This window comes from Triticum aestivum, chromosome 3A (assembly GCF_018294505.1).
Source record: "Triticum aestivum cultivar Chinese Spring chromosome 3A, IWGSC CS RefSeq v2.1, whole genome shotgun sequence".
NCBI lineage: Eukaryota > Viridiplantae > Streptophyta > Magnoliopsida > Poales > Poaceae > Triticum > Triticum aestivum.
In genome coordinates, this window is record NC_057800.1 from 589,952,778 (window position 1) to 589,970,587 (window position 17,810).

Consider the following 17,810-nt stretch of genomic DNA (forward strand, 5'->3'; position numbering starts at 1 on the left):
TTCTCTATGTGGTAGATGGATTGAACTGTGTGGAATGGGATGTGGGTGATGGCTCACAATGATGAATGTTGTGAGTGAGATGGAGGTGGTGAGTGGTGATTTCAGCCGCAAAGGGGTATGGAAGAGAATATATATAGAGTTCAAAATTTGATATTGAAGAAGTAAATAAGGCCCGAAAACACCAGTAGTAAACTAGCGAAACTATCGAACAATTCAAAAAAAAATTGAATGGCCACTACAGTGTTCAGAAACCCAAAAAGTACCAATGGGAGAATGAGCGATGGTTCCAAACAAAAAAAGGTAGCACATTTTTTTTGTGAGGATAGAACAACTCAGAAGTATCGGTAAAACCAAATTCTTGTTAGTACCACATAAAACAGAGCAACTGTTAGACTGAAAAAATCTGCAGAATAGAGCTAAGTCGTAGCTTAGAAGTTCCGGACGAAAAGAAGCGGATGTACCAAACTTATATCCTGATTCGAGATAGCTCTGAAGTGCCACTGAAAATGTATGCTCAGAAGTACCAACAGAAGGTTGGACAAAGTGGAATTTGAGGTCGGCAGTTCCGGAACAAATGTAATGGTGGTTTTGAACTGTTGAAACTCGGTTTAATCTCCAAGTATGAATAACCCTAAGTAGCTTGGCAGTATCGGAAAAAATATATTCAAAAGTACCAAGGTTTAGAGAAACTCATACAAAGGAATGGCCAGAAAGTGGATTTTGATAACTTTGACTTGGAATCTGTTCTTGGAGTTCAAACCAAAGGACTCACTTGTGCCCCTGTCCGTAGAAATGTTTGATTTCGTGAAATGGCTTTTAACTTTGAGACGAAAGAGTTGAAGAAAGATGAAAGGGGATAGATGGAATCAATGGAAAAGGCATTAACTGATGATGTGACCATTGCTTGAGTAAATGTAGTTTTAGTTGTTGGATGTTGGCGGCTAGAGCAGGAGCGTGTTGTAGAGTAGGCCAGTGCATGTAGAGAATAGAGTGTTATACATCTCTAATTCAGAACATACATGCAACAAAAATGATGAATACATATAGTGGTGTGAATCCCAATGCATATTCAATGGTGGGATATCAGGGGGTTGAGCCCGTAGGTGCTCCTATGCAATTTCGCTTATAGGTGAACTTACATTAGTTGCGGGCATAGTATAGCGCCTGCCGCTGGTAATCTGAAAAATTATTAGTGGCGGACGACAAATTGCACCTAACACTGGTAGCAGGTGTCCAGATTTGAGTTGGGACAAATGTTACCAGTGGTGGGCAGCAATACGTGTCTGCCACTGGTGTTTTCTATCCCGAGGCAAATCTTTCAGAAAATACCAATTGCAGGCAGTAGTACGTGCTCGCTACTAGTAACTCAAGTAGCAGTGACAGGCACAGTTTTATGCCCGCCACTGCAACTTTTTTCTACCAGTGGCGGGAGTTTTTTTTGTGCCGGAAACTGGTATTTTTTCTACCATTTTTTATAATGGAAGGGTTTTAGTGTTTTAGGTTTAGTCTTAAGGGCCGAAAAAAAATTCTACATTAAAGGTACATCATTTACAGTTTCATGTAAAAGTTTGGCCCTTTCGAGTGTTTATCCGCTATTTTTAGGACATTACATAGATTTTTTTTAATGTATTTAATGAAGGTACATGCACTTCAAGGCTTAAATATTGCAGATAAGACTTGAAAACAATGTTAAATTTTGGCATATCACATGTGATGGTGTATGTTGAGTGTGGAAAAAGCTTGAACACTAACTGAGAAAGGAGCTATCAGTTCGCATGCAAACCAGTCTATTTAAAATTTCTAGAAATGCATTTAGTTGCTTAAATATAGCAAACTGATGCTGGAAAATGCCCAATTTTAACATGATATATGTAATGGCGTGTATTGAGTGCGGAAATAATTTTTAGGTCAGCTGACAAAGCAACACTCAATTTACATGCACCTGACTCGTTCCCTCTTGAAACCTAATTTCTTCTTCAGAGATGGTCCGGTTTGTAAGTAGTCTACATGACTACTTTTACGAAATATTCTCAATTTTTTACCACAGCCTCTATAGGTCATATCATGATACCATGCCAAGTTTTATGATTTGCTGGCATCATTTGAATTTTTCCGAAATAAAATGCCAATAACCACCATGTTGTATGACATATACTAAACATATACACCATCTCGGTCACATGGTGTATGAGACTTCTTATTTTTTTCTTACACAAGGACTAAATATATACTAAAGACCACCAATAAGATTTTTCAGCTCGTGCCTTGCTATTATTTAGTGTACATGCAGTTCAAATTTGGATTATATCCATTAAATGCCTAGAGATGCATTTAATGGTTTAAAGATAGCAAACGGACCCCAAAAATTACCAAATTTGGAAATGATACATGTAATGATGTGTGTTGATTGTGGAAAATATTTCACGCCCAAATGCCAAATTACTCACTCTGCAACTTTCCCACGATTGCCACGTGGTGCCTTACCCAATAAATGGCAATAGCGAAAATGTGGTAACCGTGGAAAAGCCATAGAGTAGAAAAACAGGCAAAAAGATAGCAGTGGCGGGTGCACTGGCTTGCCGGCCATTGCTAATATAGTTACAAGTGGCGGGTACACAAGTACTTTCGCGATCTGGTGTGGACAAAATGCTTCCTTCTGATTGGTAGAAACAACCCTCCCACCGGTTGATGACGTGGCTCCCATCCGCGCTTCTTTTGAATGGTGGAGAGGAGAGGAGCCACACAGGTCACCGGCTACATCCACCTCTCTCTCTCTCTCTCTCTCTTGCTCGATCGAAGCTCCGATCCCCTTTTTGCCTTCATCTTCACCGGTCGATTCCGGCCGGCTCCGGCCATCTCCCCTGGCACCAAGCACGCTCCAGTGCCGCCTCACTCTCCTCTCTCTTCCCCACCAGACCGCACCATCGATTGTCTCGTTCCGATGCTGCATCAGCTAACTCTATTCGCCTTTATCCGTGCAGATGCAATGGTGCTCATGTCCATGTATGCAAGCTCAATGGTGAAGCCATTCCACGTGGGAGATGATGCTCCGATAGCAGTGTCGAGGTCACGTGCAACCTGCTTGAAAACGGGAGCATCGATGTCGTGGAAGTGGAGCGGCGAGCAGTGGATGGAGTGCAGACGGGCGCACGGAGGCGACACGGGACGGTGGATCTAGCGTGTGGCGGCATTGCCACCCTAGATGTTGCGTGCGTGTGTGCCAATTTCCTGAGGTGGGCAAGGCCGCACCATGGAGTGCCACCGCTGCGGCGCCGGGAGGTCCATATTTTTTCATACCAATGGTGGGCAGGAAATAAGGACCGCCACAAGTACTTTTCCCAGCCAGTGGTGGGTGAATATTGACGCCCGCCATTGGTAGTTTGTGCCATTAACAGTGTTAGTGGATTACTAGTGGCGAGCGCTAGGTAAATCCCACCAATGCTAGGCCTTTACCATTGGAGGGCGCGCGATCGCTACTGATGCCATGTTAGCAGTGGCAGGAGGTCAGTGACGGACGGCCCTGTGAGCCTTGCCCGTCACTGGTAGCCATTTCTGCAGTAGTGGCGGCGTGTTCAGTTGACATACTAAACTTGCCACACTTTCCCACCACAAGTTAGACAAGTTTAATCGAGCTAGCCCGTTGGACCCCACATGTCATTGACTTAGGAAAGTGTGGCTTTGATGTTTTGTTTTTATTTTATAAAAAAACTTAGATCTACTACTACCTCTCTCTCAGTTTACAGGACGTGCGCGTGCCCCTAGGTCGTTAATTTGACCAACTTAATACAAGTCATATATTATAAAAAATATACCAATATAAACTTTAGATGCTCTATTTTCAAACCGTATAATTTTTGTGTTATATAGTTTATATTAAGGTGATAAAATTGGCAACCTAGATATACGTGTAGGACTTATAAACTGAAACGGAGGTAGTACAAAAGTTTATCAGAAGTATAAAGCACCCCAGACATAGTAGAAGAACACATCAAAGTCCCTTAGCCAATATTGTAGCAGACTTTACTCTTTGGACGAATATTCAGGTGGGAACGCGTCCGAAAGTGCAAGTAAACTATACGAAGTGCCATTGCTTTGTCCGTATGAACCATGCATACATTTTCAGTTTCCACAAGTAGGTAGGGAAGTTTAGAGCAGAGAGCGCGTCCGAACCGTGGGAGCGCGTAGAGCATGCATGACGCGGCCTCAACCCTCACACGAGCCTGACCTTTTTCACGACGCTGGTTAGTGAATTAATTAACGCGGACGGCAGCCTGATCATGATCCTGGTCCTGGTCCTCCCTTTGACGTCAATGCATAGCTGCGAACAAGTACGGGTGGACACCCCGAAATGCTCCACGGCTTACACGTAATATAGTAAAATAACGCCAGAAAGGGCTAATCCTGGTCATCCTTTCAACAGCTCAAGCTAAGTTTTTTTTAAAATACGCCAATGGCAACCGTATTTTTATAGAAGGCAGAAGTTTATATACAAAAGCCCAAACGAGATGCGAACAAGTCGTCGGGGGACACACACCACTCCTAAACCCTAGAGTTCGTAGACTACTCTCTCGTAAAAGGATCTAAAGCTCCGACACCGCCGAGACCGGCCTTCTTCCAATCCTCAAATCTCATCTTGAATTTCATCTCTAAGCTGCAGGGGTGATCTATGTCTCGACCTATTGTTGAAGACTCGTGCATTGCGTTGCTTCCAAAGTGCCCACGTGATTGAGTCCACGCTTCTCTTGGTCCTCCCTGTGAATCGTCTCCTTTGGTCAAGCCACCATTGCAAGAACGTAACGTTTGCGTCTGGCGTGTGTATGGTGATGCTCCATGAACTGAAACAGGAGTGCCACACCTCACGAGCATAGACACACTGTGCGAGGATGTGGTCCGCATTGTCCTCCTCCTGAAGGAAAGTGTAGCAAGGGGATGGGGCATCTTGAAGGCCATGCCGAGCGCGACGGTCGGAAGTCCACAACCGGTACTGACAGGCCAACCACATGAAGATCTTGCATTTGAGCGGCGCCCAGCTTCGCCAAATGCAGCCGGTCGTCGGGGAACGGGTGTATCTGATGCAAGGTCTCTTGTAAGTGGAGTTGGCTGTGTATTTGCGTGATGCATCGCAGAGCCATGAACGAGAGCTCACGATGGACATCGTTCGCCCAGGCATTGTCGAGGAGCGCTTCACACACCGTTCTCCTGTTTTTATCTCTTGTGCTGACTAGTTGAAGGAGCATCGGGGCAATGTCCTTCACCGCAACTTCGTGGATCCAACGATCTTTCCAAAAGAGGACTTTCGATCCCTCTCCAACGGTGATCTTGACCAGGCTATCAAAGATTGCGCGCGCTTGCTCATCAACCATCAGATGAAGGCCTTGCCATGGCATGTTCGGGTCCGTTCTCCTAAGCCATTCCCAATGCACACGGAGTGCTAGTGCTTGCACTGCCAAATTCTTCACTCCCAGACTACCAAAGCTCATCGGCCTACATACCGTCTCCCAAGCGACGAGGCATTGCCTTCCATGACTCTTATCCTTACCAGCCCAAAAGAAGGATCACATCCATTTGTTAATGTCCTCCAAAACCCAAGCGGGGGGTCAAGCACCAGGAGATGATGAACCGGTCTGGCTGCGATCACCGTCTTGACGAGACGAGAATAAGCCTGCCCGACCTTTGAATGAAGCCGTGCTGCCAGACTGGGATAAAATGCTCTATTATTATGGGACAGAGGGAGTAGTAATTAGCTTGAATCAATTAGAGTATCAACAGTTGGGAGAGACGTTCTGCACAAAGCGTTTGTAAGGATATCTCTAATATCATGATTGATAAATATACTGAAAATTTCTCTCGAAAAAAGGTATCTCTAATATCCATCAAAACATACAACCTAAATGTCTAAAGACACATCTAGATATATCCACGAACAACAGATGAGGGTGGCCATCCAACACTATACAATAAATTTTTGTGTTTTTATCCTGTATTCGAAACACTTAAAATAAGTAAGATAACCTTCGTCATAGTAACACTGAGCAAATATTCCAATGCAACAATAATTCAAACTTGGAATTTTGCAATAAAATAGTTAAAATTTGAACTCGACTTGTTCGAACATATTTTTTAGTCCCTTCCTTGAATCGTCCACAAATGCTCAATCAAATCATTCTGAAGTACTCGTGAGTTGCTTGATTATGAATCTTGATGCATTTAGATAAATTTCTCGAACGTCGCTGAATTCTACTCGGGAAGTTTGATAGGATCACCCATTTGCTCAAATTTCAAACCATGGCATACTCCTCACCCTCATTCAATCATGTTGTGCATGATCACACAAGTTGTCATCACCTCCCATAATGTCTCTGAATCCCATGTGTTTGTAAGTCCCCGGACAACTGCAAAACAGATTTGGAGCACTCTAAGTGCCCTCTCGACATCCTTTCTCGCTCCTTCTTGTCCATTGCTTGCTAGTGCATGGAATTCGGGGGTTCGGCCATACCTGGCCACCTTCTTGCTTCCGATAGTACCATAAGACGTGCGGTGTCTTGGTTCTTACAAGTACTCTACTCCAAACACCTTGACCACCGCAGTAGCAAACCACCATGGCTTCGGGACATGCGGTTTCGGACATCCAGAGGTATTCATCCCACGAATCGACGATCGTGCCTTAGGCAAGCATCCTCAAGGCAGTCGTTACCTTCTAGTAACCAAAAAATACAATTTTTTCCAATGACATGCTTCTTCAGGATAAAAAAAGTCATCATATGCTGAACACCATTGCAGAGGCGATTGAACACAGTTCGGCTCATCCAGAACCAACAACAGAAAAAGGACTCGAATTGCGCATCGGGGACAAAGTAGTCAACCATCAACATCATATGCTCATGCGCCAACTTTCGATTCAGCACTCAATGCCCCTTGATTGATCCCTTGAAACCGAGAACACGCTCCTCCACACGTTGGGCATCATAGGTAACTGTGTGCTTCATCGTCGTTTCATCCTCATGTTCATCCTCATCTGAAGATGATGAATCCATGAACTTGGCGTAGAAGTATTCCGAGGCCGAATTCATAGTGTTTGCTTCAAAGTAAACAACAAAAAGGTCAATAAATTTTGCTATGGCATTTGGCAGTGTCGAGTGTGGTTTGCGACATGGTCGACAATGTGCAAGTGCAGAGGTACCTGCGCGGCGGCCGGACCAAGGGTAGAAGGGAGGTGTAGGCAAGTTGGCTTGCACCCGGGTGGAGAGGCGGAGGTCCAGTAAGGCCTGGGTGGCGGAGGGGTAGTACAGCAGCGACGACTGATCACACCGGTATACAACAAGGACGAAGGAACCGGGTGAGAAAAGCGGGACTCCGGGTGAGTTTTTTGTGTGGGCAAGGGTGTCGGAGTCTGACGTGGCGGCTATCCAGACGCCGCAAACCTTCTCAAGATTTGTTTCTAGCGTTCAAATTTGCTTCTAGTTCGCAAGAATTCAAACATACGTACGGGCGTTGAAGGGCTTAAAGTGTCCGGACATTTATGGGTGGTTTGATGCACGTGGTTAGATGCCCTGGTCTGTACCACTCCCAGGATCCAAGTAGCACTTGGCAGTGGGAAAGTCGCCTTCTGAATTCTTCAGGGAGATGGGGGAGCGCTCGCAGGCAGGACCAGGTCCCCTATTCTTCGCTTTCAACGCCAGTGCACCTACCGAATGAATTCACTCGTTGCTCTAACGCGCCCGTCAACGCGGGGGTTTGGAAGCAGCGATCCGCGCTCCGCCTCCGGCTCCGGCCCCTTCCTAAACGTGTGGTGTGGTGCCTTCCTCTTATTTGGCCTCGTCGAGAATTGTCATCCTCACATCTCTTCTCCCCGCTGGCTGCTTCCGCGCTCGCTGTCACGGGAGCTGGAGGGAGACTTTTCTGCTGCTTCGCTTCCTCGCCCGGTCGTCCTGCTCCTACTGGTTGCTTGCTTGCTTTGGGATCCGCGTTGCAGAAAAGAAAATACGCAGAGCTATTTTATCTTCTTCGCTCTGCGCCCGTGGGAGATCGGGCTGCGAATGATCAGCGAGCGGTGGACGAAGAGACGAGGAATCTGAGACTGAGAATTTGACCGGCATCGATCGAGGTAAACCCTCCATCAGTTCTTGGTCCTGCTCATGAATTCTTGCCGACTAGGGTAGGTTGGATAACAGAGGACGCGATCATGTAGAAATCTCGATGCATATGGGGGATGGTGGTCTCTCCAACCCTAGCTGCCCACTGATTCGACATGCCAGATGCTATGATTGCTAACCCAACTCGTTTCCTGCAGCTCGTGTCGTGAGAAGAGGAGGCCGGAGACGACGGGGGCCATGGAGAGCGAGCAGGTGAAGCGGCGGTTCGGGCGGTGCCCCTACTGCCGCGCCATGATCTACCAGGACCCGCAGGCCGTCATCTACTACTGCAGCAAGTGCCGCACGCCCATCCGAGGCAAGAACCCGGAGCCCACGGACGACACCGAGTACTCGCTGGCGCAGCTCGAGATCCTCTCCTTCGACACCATGTCCACCTACTCCGACGAGACGGATCCGCCCAATGGCGGAAACCTCGAGCCGGGCAGCCGGGACAACGGGGTCGCGTCCTCCTCGTCCGCGTACCGGCCCTACAGCGCGATCAGGACCGGTCCAAGGAGCGGCGATCTGGGCCGGCACGACGAAGCGGATCAGGTTCGGCGAAGCGGGTCGCCGCTCCACAGCCGCGTGAGCGAGCTCCGGCCGGCGTCCCGGAGGACCAGGCGGCCGGCGAGCGCTGACCTCGACGCGCCCAAGGACGGAGGCGGCGAGTTCGACGTGCCGCGGACGAGGTCGGCCTCGTCCTACGGCCGCCGGGCGTCGCCGCTCAACTCGCAGGAACTCGAGGCGGCGATGGGCATGGTGGGGGATGGACCGGCCGCTGGTGTGGCCTCGAGATCGCCGCTGGCTGACCCGGGGTTCCAGCAGAACCTCCTGCACGCTCTCGAGAACCTCCGGAAGCTCATCGTCGCCGTCGAGGAGCCGCTCAGAGTCGACGCGCCCCGGCTCGCTCCTGGTGTGCCTCCCAAGAGCGCGCCTGGCAGCAACAGCGCCCCTCAGAAAGTCACGCGGCGCGACTCCCGCATCCTGCGCCGCCTCGAGTCGCAGCTCGCCCAGGCATTGCCGGCCACCGACAGCGGCCGGCGCATCGGCAAGCCCACCACCTCCTCGTCATTGTCTTCGTGGATGTCGGCGTCGGCGTCGGCATTGGCACCGGTGTCGGCACCGGCATCGGCATCGAGCAGCCGGCGCGGTGCGTCGGCGAGGCACCTAATCTGCCGCCCGGTGATGGGCGGCACGCCGTTCGTCCTCTGCGACAAGTGCGAGGAGATACTGCTGCTACCGGCCGGCCTATCTGTAGACAAATTCGCCAGGCTGCAGTGCGGCGGCTGCGACGAAATGCTCGAGGTGACGCTGCCGGCGAGGGGCGGCGGCTCGACGACGGACCGGCCGAGGAAGATATTCTCCGCGCCGCAGCCAGCTGGTTTTGGCGCCGACGACGCGGAGGAGCAGAACACGCGTGCAACTGCGAGGAGCCGTTTGAGCGGCGAGCAGCTACGGCAGGGCCCCGACCATGGGCTACTCCACCACGTGCTCGGCTACAGCTCGGTGAGCTCGGTTCTCCGGAGCCGTCGGTACGACGACGAGGACAGCTGAGCAAACATTTGCCTTCCGCTTCTCCTGGCGCGTAAAGATGCAATTGAATTGTGGATATTTACAACCATTCTTCATTTTTTTGTTATTGTGTAAGAGATCTGATTCTTTTGGGGCGATGAGGAGGATGAGTAGTTTTTCTCTCTTCTTTTTTGGAAGCCAGGATGAATAGTTATTTGATTCATCAAAATACTGCTATTTTAGTGTACATACTACTAAATCAAACTGGGGGGTTCCATTGCATTGCACCAAACCAACGCCAGGTCCTAGGAGGCGCGCACTCGCCCCCGCGTCGTCTCCTCTGGAGGCGACTCGGGCGGATCCCCGACCCCCGCCGCCGAAGCCCACCCCCTCCTCCCGCTCCTCCCTCGCCGCCGCCGGCACACGTCACTGGGCAAAGCCCGCTGGCAGCTGGCGGCAGCGGGACCAACCCTTTTTATCCGCGCGGGGAGCTCGTGGCGGCTGGCGGCTGCTGGATCTCGCGGTGGTGCGCGGCGGTTGTCCGGCTAGGCTGGCTCTCGAGTTGCGGCGGCTCGGGGTTTGCCGGTGTTGGCTGCTGGGCGGCCCGTGCGGTGGAGCCGGGCTCGCCCTGGGTTGGTGCGGGCGCACGTACATCTGGCCCAGAGTTGGCGGGTTTGCGTGGCTCTAGATCTGGGCGAGCGACCGTGTCCTACGGCCTACCTCCCGCCATCCCGCGCTTCTGCGCCGGTGGTGCCTGCTGCCGGCTCCGGCTGGTCCAGCTCATGTGAGGGTGGAGGTGGAGGGGGTCCCAGGCTTCATGGCGGCGGCTCTTGCGGCCCCTCTTCTCGTGGCGCAGTGGGGGTGCTCCTCTCCCCTCCCAGGGCCTGCTGCGGCGGCCAGAGGTGACCCGGTCTTCGGATTTTGAGGCGAGGCATTCGTGTTTGGCTCCAGGTGAAAACCTTGCAGAGACCTCGGTCGATGCCGGTGACGCGCGATGCTTTTTGGTGTCGTTCTCCTCCCTGTAGGCGCGTTCCTGAGGAGTCCAATTCACCCAAATCCCTCGAGTCTGGGGTCTCCGGACGAAAGTCCATGATCTGATTTGCTGGATCGGGCGACGATGGCGTCGTGTACATCGCTACCTCCTTGGAGGCGTCGTCTTGGAGACATTGACTGTGGGTGGTAACCGACGGCTTATGTGGTTGGTTGGCGGTGGTGGGTGGCTGATGGTGTTGGGGAATGTTACAGAAAACAAAAATTTTCCTACGGTTTCACCAAGATCCATCTAGGAGTTCATCTAGCAACGAGTGATCGGATTGCATCTACATACCTTTGTAGATCACGCGTGGAAGCGTTCAAAGAACGGGGATGAGGAAGGCGTACTCGACGTGATCCAAATCACCGGAGATCCTAGCGCCGAACGGACGGCACCTCCGCGTTCAACACACGTACGGTCAGCGTAACGTCTCCTCCTTCTTGATCTAGCAAGGGGGAGAAGAGGTTGAGGAAGATGGCTCCAGCAGCAGCACGACGACGTGGTGGTGATGGAGCTGCAGTACTCCGGCAGGGCTTCGCCAAGCTCTATGGAGGAGGAGGATGTGTTGGAGAGGGAGAGGGAGGCACCAAAGGCGTGGTGTGAGAGGCCCTCCTTCCCCCACTATATATAGGGAGCCTAGGGGGGGGGGGGGGGGCGCCGGCCCTAGGAGATGCAATCTCCTAGGGGGGCGGCGGCCAAGGGAGGAATCCCTCCTCCCTAAGGCACCTAGGAGGTGCCTTCCCCCTTTAGGACTCTTCCTTTCTTGATCTCCTGGCGCATGGGCCTCTTGGGGCTGGTGCCCTTGGCCCATATAGGCCAAGGCGCACACCCCTACAGCCCATGTGGCCCCCGAGGCAGGTGGCCCCACCCGGTGGACCCCCGGGACCCTTCCGGTGGTCCCGGTACAATACCGGTGACCCCGAAACTTGTCCCGACGGCCGAAATAGCACTTCCTATATATAATTCTTTACCTCCGGACCATTCCGGAACTCCTCCTAACGTCCGGGATCTCATCCGGGACTCCGAACAACATTCAGGTTACTGCATATACATATCCCTACAACCCTAGCGTCACCGAACCTTAAGTGTGTAGACCCTACGGGTTCGGGAGACATGTAGACATGACCGAGATCGCTCTCCGGTCAATAACCAACAGCGGGATCTGGGTACCCATGTTGGCTCCCACATGCTCCTCGATGATCTCATCGGATGAACCACGATGTCGAGGATTCAAGCAACTCCGTATACAATTCGCTTTGTCAATCGGTATGCTACTTGCCCGAGATTCGATCGTCGGTATCCCAATACCTTGTTCAATCTCGTTACCGACAAGTCACTTTACTCGTACCGTAATGCATGATCCCGTGACCAGACACTTGGTCACTTTGAGCTCATAATGATGATGTATTACCGAGTGGGCCCAGTGATACCTCTCCGTCATACGGAGTGACAAATCCCAGTCTTGATCCGTGTCAACCCAACAGACACTTTCGGAGATACCCGTAGTATACCTTTATAGTCACCCAGTTATGTTGTGACGTTTGGTACACCCAAAGCACTCCTACGGTATCCGGGAGTTACACGATCTCATGGTCTAAGGAAAAGATGCTTGACATTGGAAAAACTCTAGCAAACGAACTATACGATCTTATGCTATGCTTAGGATTGGGTCTTGTCCATCACATCATTCTCCTAATGATGTGATCTCGTTATCAATGACATCCAATGTCCATAGTCAGGAAACCATGACTATCTGTTCATCAACGAGCTAGTCAACTAGATGCTTACTAGGGACATGTTGGTGTCTATTATTCACACATGTATTACGATTTCCGGATAACACAATTATAGCATGAATAAAGATAATTATCATGAACAAGGAAATATAATAATAATGCTTTTATTATTGCCTCTAGGGCATATTTCCAACAGTCTCCCACTTGCACTAGAGTCAATAATCTTGTTACATTGTGATGAATCGAACACCCATGGAATTCTGGTGTTGATCATGTTTTGCTCTAGGGAGAGGTTTAGTCAATGGATCTGCTACATTCAGGTCCGTATGTACTTTACAAATATCTATGTCTCCATCTTGAACATTTTCACGAATGGAGTTGAAGCGACGCTTGATGTGCCTGGTCTTCTTGTGAAACCTGGGCTCCTTGGCAAGTGCAATAGCTCCAGTGTTGTCACAGAAGAGTTTGATTGGCCCCTACGCATTGGGTATGACTCCTAGGTCGGTGATGAACTCCTTCACCCAAATTGCTTCATGTGCTGCCTTCGAGGCTGCCATGTACTCCGCTTCACATGTAGATCCCGCCACGACGCTCTGCTTGCAACTGCACCAGCTTACTGCCCCACCATTCAAAATATACACGTATCCGGTTTGTGACTTTGAGTCATCCAGATCTGTGTCGAAGCTAGCGTCGACGTAACCCTTTACGACGAGCTCTTCATCACCTCCATAGACGAGAAACATTTCCTTAGTCCTTTTCAGGTACTTCAGGATATTCTTGACCGTTGTCCAGTGTTCCTTGCCGGGATTACTTTGGTACCTACCTACCAAACTTACGACAAGGTTTACATCAGGTCTGGTACACAGCATGGCATACATAATAGAACCTATGGCCGAGGCATAGCGGATGACACTCATCTCTTCTATATCTTCTGCCGTGGTCGGACATTGAGCTGAGCTCAATTTCACACCTTGCAACACAGGCAAGAACCCCTTCTTAGACTGATCCATATTGAACTTCTTCAATATCTTATCAAGGTATGTGCTTTGTGAAAGACCTATGAGGCGTCTTGATCTGTCTCTATAGATCTTGATGCCTAATATATAAGCAGCTTCTCCAAGGTCCTTCATTGAAAAACTCTTATTCAAGTAGGCCTTAATGCTGTCCAAAAGCTCTATATCATTTCCCATCAAAAGTATGTCATCTACATATAATATGAGAAATGCTACAGAGCTCCCACTCACTTTCTTGTAAACACAGGCTTCTCCATAAGTCTGCGTAAACTCAAACGCTTTGATCATCTCATCAAAGCGAATGTTCCAACTCCGAGATGCTTGCACCAGCCCATAAATCGAGCGTTGGAGCTTGCACACCTTGTTAGCATTCTTAGGATCGACAAAACCTTCCGGCTACATCATATACAATTCTTCCTTAAGGAAACCATTAAGGAATGCCGTTTTGACGTCCATTTGCCATATCTCATAATCATAGAATGCGGCAATTGCTAACATGATTCGGACGGACTTTAGCTTCGCTACCGGTGAGAAAGTCTCATCGTAGTCAACCCCTTGAACTTGTCGATAACCCTTAGCGACAAGCCGAGCTTTATAGACGGTCACATTACCATCCGTGTCTGTCTTCTTCTTAAAGATCCATTTATTTTCTATGGCTCGCCGCTCAACAGGCAAGTCAGTCAAAGTCCATACTTCGTTTTCATACATGGATCCTATCTTAGATTTCATGGCTTCTAGCCATATGTCGGAATCCGGGCCCGCCATCGCTTCTTCATAGTTCGAAGGTTCACCGTTGTCTAACAACATGATTTCCAAGACAGGGTTGCCGTACCACTCTGGTGCGGAACGTGTCCTTGTGGACCTACGAAGTTCAGTAGCAACTTGATCTGAAGTTTCATGAACATCGTCATTAACTTCCTCTCTAGTCGGTGCAGGCACCTCAGGAACATTTTCTTGAGTTGCGCCATTTTCCGGTTCAAGAGGTAATACTTCATCAAGTTCTACTTTCCTCCCACTTACTTCTTTCGAGAGAAACTCCTTCTCTAGAAAGGATCTATTCTTGGCAACAAAGATCTTGCCTTCGGATCTGAGGTAGAAGGTATACCCAATAGTTTCTTTAGGGTATCCTATGAAGACGCATTTTTCCGACTTGGGTTCGAGCTTTTCAGGTTGAAGTTTCTTGACATAAGCATCGCATCCCCAAACTTTCAGAAACGACAGCTTAGGTTTCTTCCCAAACCATAATTCATACGGTGTCGTCTCAACGGATTTCGACGGAGCCCTATTTAAAGTGAATGCGGCAGTCTCTAAAGCATACCCCCAAAAAGATAGCGGTAAATCGGCAAGAGACATCATAGATCGCACCATATCTAATAGAGTGCGATTACGACGTTCGGACACACCATTACGCTGAGGTGTTTCAGGCGGCGTGAGCTGTGAAACTATTCCACATTTTCTTAACTGTGTGCCAAACTCATGACTCAAGTATTCTCCTCCATGATGTGATCGCAGGAACTTAATTTTCCTGTCATGTTGATTCTCAACCTCACTCTGAAATTCCTTGAACTTTTCAAAGGTCTCAGACTTGTGTTTCATTAAGTAGACATACCCATATCTACTCAAGTCATCAGTGAGGGTGAGAACATAACGATAGCCACCGCGAGCCTCAACACTCATTGGACCGCACACATCAGTATGTATGATTTCCAATAAGTTGGTTGCTCGCTCCATTGTTCCTGAGAACGGAGTCTTGGTCATTTTACCCATGAGGCATGGTTTGCACGTGTCAAATGATTCGTAATCAAGAGACTCTAAAAGTCCATCTGCATGGAGCTTCTTCATGCGTTTGACACCTATGTGACCAAGGCGGCAGTGCCACAAGTATGTGGGACTATCATTATCAATCTTACATCTTTTGGTACTCACACTATGAACATGTGTAGCATTACGCTCGAGATTCATTAAGAATAAACCATTCACCATCGGAGCATGACCATAAAACATATCTCTCATATAAATAGAACAACCATTATTCTCGGATTTAAATGAGTAGCCATCTCGAATTAAACGAGATCCTGATAAAATGTTCATGCTCAAACTTGGCACTAAATAACAATTATTGAGGTTCAAAACTAATCCCGTAGGTAAATGTAGAGGTAGCGTGCCGACGGCGATCACATCGACCTTGGAACCATTCCCGACGCGCATCGTCACCTCGTCCTTCGCCAGTCTCCGCTTATTCCGCAGCTCCTGCTTTGAGTTACAAATGTGAGCAACTGCACCGGTATCAAATACCCAGGAGCTACTACGAGTACTGGTAAGGTACACATCAATTACATGTATATCACATATACCTTTCGTTTTGCTGGCCTTCTTGTCTGCTAAGTATTTGGGGCAGTTCCGCTTCCAGTGACCACTTTCCTTGCAATAAAAGCACTCAGTCTCGGGCTTGGGTCCATTCTTTGGCTTCTTCCCGGCATCTTGCTTGCCGGGCGCAGCAACTCCCTTGCCGTCCTTCTTGAAGATTTTCTTACCCTTGCCTTTCTTGAACTTAGTGGTTTTATTCACCATCAACACTTGATGTTCCTTTTTGATTTCTACCTCTGCTGATTTCAGCATTGCAAATACTTCAGGAATGGTCTTTTCCATCCCCTGCATATTGAAGTTCATCACAAAGCTCTTGTAGCTCGGTGGAAGCGACTGAAGGATTCTGTCAATGACCGCATCATCCGGGAGATTAACTCCCAGCTGAGTCAAGCGGTTATGTAACCCAGACATTGTGAGTATGTGCTCACTGACAGAACTATTTTCCTCCATCTTACAGCTGAAGAATTTGTCGGAGACTTCATATCTCTCAACCCGGGCATGAGCTTGGAAAACCATTTTCAGCTCTTCGAACATCTCATATGCTCCGTGTCTCTCAAAACGCTTTTGGAGCCCCGACTCTAAGCTGTAAAGCATGCCGCACTGAACGAGGGAGTAGTCATCGGTACGTACCTGCCAAGTGTTCATAACGTCTTGTTCTGCAGGGAGAACAGGTGCGTCACCCAGCGGTGCTTGTAGGACATAATCTTTCTTGGCAGCTATGAGGATGATCCTCAGGTTCCGGACCCAGTCCGTGTAGTTGCTGCCATCGTCTTTCAGCTTGGTTTTCTCTAGGAACACGTTGAAGTTGAGGACTACGTTGGCCATTTGATCTACAAGACATACTGTAAAGATTTTAGACTAAGTTCATGATAATTAAGTTCATCTAATCAAATTATTCAATGAACTCCCACTTACATAGACATCCCTCCTGTAATCTAAGTATAACATGATCCGAGTTAACTAGGCCGTGTCCGATCATCACGTGAGACGGACTAGTCAACATCGGTGAACATCTTCATGTTGATCGTATCTTCTATACGACTCATGCTCGACCTTTCGGTCTTCTGTGTTCCGAGGCCATTTCTGTACATGCTAGGCTTGTCAAGTCAACCTAAGTGTTTGCACGTGTAAATCTGTCTTACACCCGTTGTATGTGAACTTTGGAATCTATCACACCCGATCATCACGTGGTGCTTCGAAACAACGAACTGTCGCAATGGTGCACAGTTAGGGGGAACACTTTCTTGAAATTATTATGAGGGATCATCTTATTTACTACCGTCGTTCTAAGAAAACAAGATGCAAAAACATGATAAACATCACATGCAATCAAATAATAATAGTGACATGATATGGCCAATATCACATAGCTCCTTTGATCTCCATCTTGGGGCTCCATGATCATCTTGTCACCAGCATGACACCATGATCTCCATCATCATGATCTCCATCATCGTGTCTCCATGAAGTTGCTCGCAAACTATTACTTCTACTACTATGGCTAACAGGTTTAGCAATAAAGTAAAGTAATTTACATGGCGTTTCTCAATGACACGCAGGTCATACAAAAAAATAAAGACAACTCCTATGGCTCCTGCCGGTTGTCATACTCATCGACATGCAAGTCGTGATTCCTATTACAATAGCATGAACATCTCATACATCACATATATATATCATTCATCATTCATCATTCATCACAACTTTGGCCATATCATATCACAAAGCACTTGCTGCAAAAACAAGTTAGACGTCCTCTAATTGTTGTTGCAAGTTTTACGTGGCTGAAATAGGGTTCTAGCAAGAACGTTTTCTTACCTACGTTAAAGCCACAACGTGATTCTTCAACTTCTATTTACCCTTCATAAGGACCATTTTCATCGAATCCGCTCCAACTAAAGTGGGAGAGACAGACACCCGCCAGCCACCTTATGCAACTAGTGCATGTCAGTCGGTGGAACCGGTCTCACGTAAGCGTACGTGTAAGGTTGGTCCGGGCCGCTTCATCCCACAATAC

At 48.5% G+C, this 17,810-nt stretch overlaps 1 protein-coding gene across 1 annotated transcript; it reads left to right on the forward strand.

Annotated features, from left to right (window-relative positions):
• The first annotated feature begins 7,742 nt into the window (after positions 1–7,742).
• LOC123062431 (uncharacterized) lies at positions 7,743–9,891 on the forward strand. Its single transcript, XM_044485954.1, has 2 exons — positions 7,743–8,104; positions 8,291–9,891. The coding sequence occupies exon 2, from the start codon at positions 8,331–8,333 to the stop codon at positions 9,684–9,686; it is 1,356 nt and encodes a 451-aa protein (XP_044341889.1). The 5' UTR covers positions 7,743–8,104; positions 8,291–8,330; the 3' UTR covers positions 9,687–9,891.
• Positions 9,892–17,810: the final 7,919 nt, after the last annotated feature.

What these genes read in the sequence shown, in the direction of transcription:
- LOC123062431 (XM_044485954.1), top strand. Translation starts at nt 8,331, where the DNA reads ATGGAGAGCGAGCAGGTGAAGCGGCGGTTCGGGCGGTGCCCCTACTGC.